At 37.9% G+C, this 3,114-nt stretch overlaps 1 protein-coding gene across 1 annotated transcript; it reads left to right on the top strand.

The window, feature by feature from the left end:
* The first annotated feature begins 425 nt into the window (after positions 1–425).
* Positions 426–2,763, top strand: LOC119077414. Its single transcript, XM_037184627.1, has 5 exons — positions 426–650; positions 1,853–1,987; positions 2,051–2,382; positions 2,445–2,555; positions 2,619–2,763. Exons 1-5 carry the CDS (start codon positions 459–461, stop codon positions 2,752–2,754), a joined length of 906 nt encoding a protein of 301 aa, XP_037040522.1. The 5' UTR covers positions 426–458; the 3' UTR covers positions 2,755–2,763.
* The last annotated feature ends 351 nt before the right edge of the window (positions 2,764–3,114 follow it).

Raw genomic sequence — 3,114 nt, 5'->3', positions numbered from 1 at the left:
ATCTGCTAGAGCAAGACATAAATTAAAAGTAAATTTCCGACAGAGTAAGGCATTTGTTTTTTCATTATTTGTTCGTAAAGCGAGTCGCCACCGGTCAGCGGTGGGTTTTGATTTTTCATTTCTACAAGTTGGCACACGTGCAGTGGTACACCTTCTGAAAACCCGTGCTTCCACCTATGTAATAAACACATACTAAACTAGCTAACCTTAATCTTTTGTCGTGAGAATAATTCGTTAACTAAATGATTCCAACACGTTGTACCCCACTATTCCTACACAGACCCATGTCCAACATCAATTAAGATTAATCAAATTATGAAGAACAAATTCGAAAATTATGTCAAATGAGAAGAAAGACAAAATTCTCATAGTGAAAGAATGACGAGACTCAATGGTCAAGACTGAAATCAATGCTGACACAACGTTGAAATTGGGCAGACGACATTGAGTGACGGAAAATGTTACCGAAAAATGTTGTGTTGTTTTTGCTCCTGCTGCACGATGTGTACCGATCGGTTTATTGTTATTCAGGAAGTGTTATGTTGAAAACAATAAAAAAATCAAATGGCAAAAGTCGACAAAAACGAATATTGGGTTTGATAACGGATCCTCAGTTGAATTTTTATTTTCAATACAACAGTTGCTATGCCGTGAGTAGAAAATGTTTTTTGTTAGAGTTTATAGGAATAACTATAAATTTAGTACTCAATTTGCGTGAATGAAACTTAGGCCTACTGATGTGGCTACGCATAGGAATGCGAAAGAGACCTAATTCCAAGGTAAATATAGTGAGGAGGTAATGCCATTCAGACGCGCGGCCTAGCACATAAGTTCGATGCCAATGACATCTCTTTTTAAAATGGTTGACTACGATTTACTTGTATTTCACAAAAATATTTTCGCCATCTCACAACAGATGGTCCGACTTTCTATTCCATTTTTTGCGTTCAACGAAGGGATGAGATGGCGTTTGTATCGAACTTTCGTGCCACCGCAAATCTGATTCGGTTATATATGGCATTACCTCCTCACTATATTTACCTTGCCTAATTCGAAGTTATCTTTCGTTATATTGTAAGACTTGACAGAAAAAATGAATTAGGCCTCCTTCGCGTAGCTATGTGCAGCTAGAGTAAGGACTAAACATATGACATCACATTAGGCTAAAATGTATAGAGGTACAATAGAGACCTAATACTACTCTCACAGAACAAAAGAAGACTTTGTGTCATTTGCGTCGCTGCGGTAAAATACAGTAACTACGGATGTACGCAGCATCGTCGAATCAAACCGAAAGTCAACCTTCGCTAAAATTTCAGTTGTTAAAGAAATTTTAGTTTAATTTGACTTTAGATTTGATTTCTCGGGGTCGTGTTTACAGTAATTCTGAAACAAAACGATGTCACAAGCATATAAGTCAACTAATAAACGTATGGGTACATATAGGACCAAACTATGAAGACTAAAAATGTGGGACAAAATGGAAACTCAAACGAATGCCTTAAAATGAGAGACAACCCATAGCACTAATCGTATTAGTAAATACAGAACGAAACTTAGTTAACATCGTACGTAGTGATAGAACGATATGCAAATAGTGTGACATACTTTACGAATAATACCTAATTGTCAGTACACACAGCAAGGCCTACTTCAAATAAATTTATCTTCTGTTATACTGTCAAACTTGACGGGAGAACAAAAGAAAAATTTGAATTAGGTCTATTTCGCTTCCATATGTGTGTGTAGTGCAGATAGACTAAGACGAAACATCAGACTCAACGCAACGACTAAAGTTTGAACTACTCAACCAGTCAAATATCTAATTCGTTGAATTCATTTTTTTTGCCAGCTTGCCGTCGTAGTCTCCCTACCCCTCGAACTGCCATCAAGCCGATCAGCATTTCTTTCGTATAATTTTGAAACGAATTACTATTATGCCTACTTCGATAACGCTGCAGGACTGGTTCCATTACCGTTTTCACAAGTAATGTCATATACTCTTAGCTCGATCGAGTCTACGAGAGAAAACTTAATTCAGTCTGTTTAGATCCTTGAGCCTGGAACAAATCTCGGAACAAAGCACAGAATAGAACTGCCACCTGGATACCGGCAATTTGGTGAGGCTGCCGGACTAAGTAGTGAGCTAGCGAATAAAACCCAGCAAAGTTCTAACCTATCAAATAGTACTGTGGATGTAGAGAGCAAATCCGAGACGATCCTAGCGCCGGAATCAATTGATGATGCGAAAAAGACCGAAAAGAAACAAAAGAAAGTCGACGACAAAGCAAAACTGAAAAATCGGAAACTTCGCTCACTTCTGCAAAACTATTTCATGTCACGCCGTCGATTTTTCAAAATAATGGAAAGCAAAATGGACAGGTGAGGGAGACCTCTTTCCAACTAGTAATAGAAATTTAAATGACTTTTGTATCTACTTCCAGTTCGGGACTGAATGGAAACGAATGTCTACTGAAGGCTATCTGCGAAACGGCAGCCCACTCATTCGGTCAACATAATGGCGTCATTGGCAGTGTTGTGGATATTTTATTCTTGTAAGTTGTTATCGGGCCATAACTTGTTATAAGGCACTGTGACCTGATTGATGCTAATTTCAGACCATCCGCATCTAAAGATGAAAGGTTACCGAAACGATACTACAAAGCTGAGCAAAATGGAAAATTAGGCAACTGTGACGGTTATAATAAAATGTGTCCCACCGGTGTGTTTCACTTCATTTCAAAGCTGATTTAAATAAACGAATGTGTGGAATGCTGTGCGTTGTTTTATAATTTTCGTAGTACGTACAATTTCTGCCCGCAATTCGCTCGAGGTAAAATTTTCTATTTCTCCCCGAGGTTGAACACATAATTTTCCATCCGTGCGTGGCGTGAATAACCGTTTTTATTAACGAAACGATATTTGTTTCACCAATACTCTCTATAGCAACCTAACTGTATTAAGGTGGTAAAAGTGCAACGTAGCCTTTGAATTTTACATGCAAAATGAGAAATTAGTCAACACTTCATGATTCAACAAACAAAGAAATAAGGTGGCATTTTGACAGCGTCAAAACGAAATTTGTTTGCTAGAGAGTATCGTCCAAAACCACTT

This window comes from Bradysia coprophila, unplaced genomic scaffold (genome assembly GCF_014529535.1).
Source record: "Bradysia coprophila strain Holo2 unplaced genomic scaffold, BU_Bcop_v1 contig_235, whole genome shotgun sequence".
NCBI classification, from domain to species: domain Eukaryota; kingdom Metazoa; phylum Arthropoda; class Insecta; order Diptera; family Sciaridae; genus Bradysia; species Bradysia coprophila.
Note: the sequence above shows the minus strand (reverse complement) of the source record. Positions and strands in the feature narration are given on the sequence as shown.

Excerpts from the sequence above, each read along its gene's own strand:
- LOC119077414 (XM_037184627.1), top strand. The coding sequence starts at position 459 with ATGTTACCGAAAAATGTTGTGTTGTTTTTGCTCCTGCTGCACGATGTG. Across the intron at positions 1,988-2,050 it reads TTCCATTACCGTTTTCACAA|ATCCTTGAGCCTGGAACAAA; the intron begins GTAATGTCATAT and ends CAGTCTGTTTAG. Across the intron at positions 2,383-2,444 it reads ATGGAAAGCAAAATGGACAG|TTCGGGACTGAATGGAAACG; the intron begins GTGAGGGAGACC and ends ATCTACTTCCAG.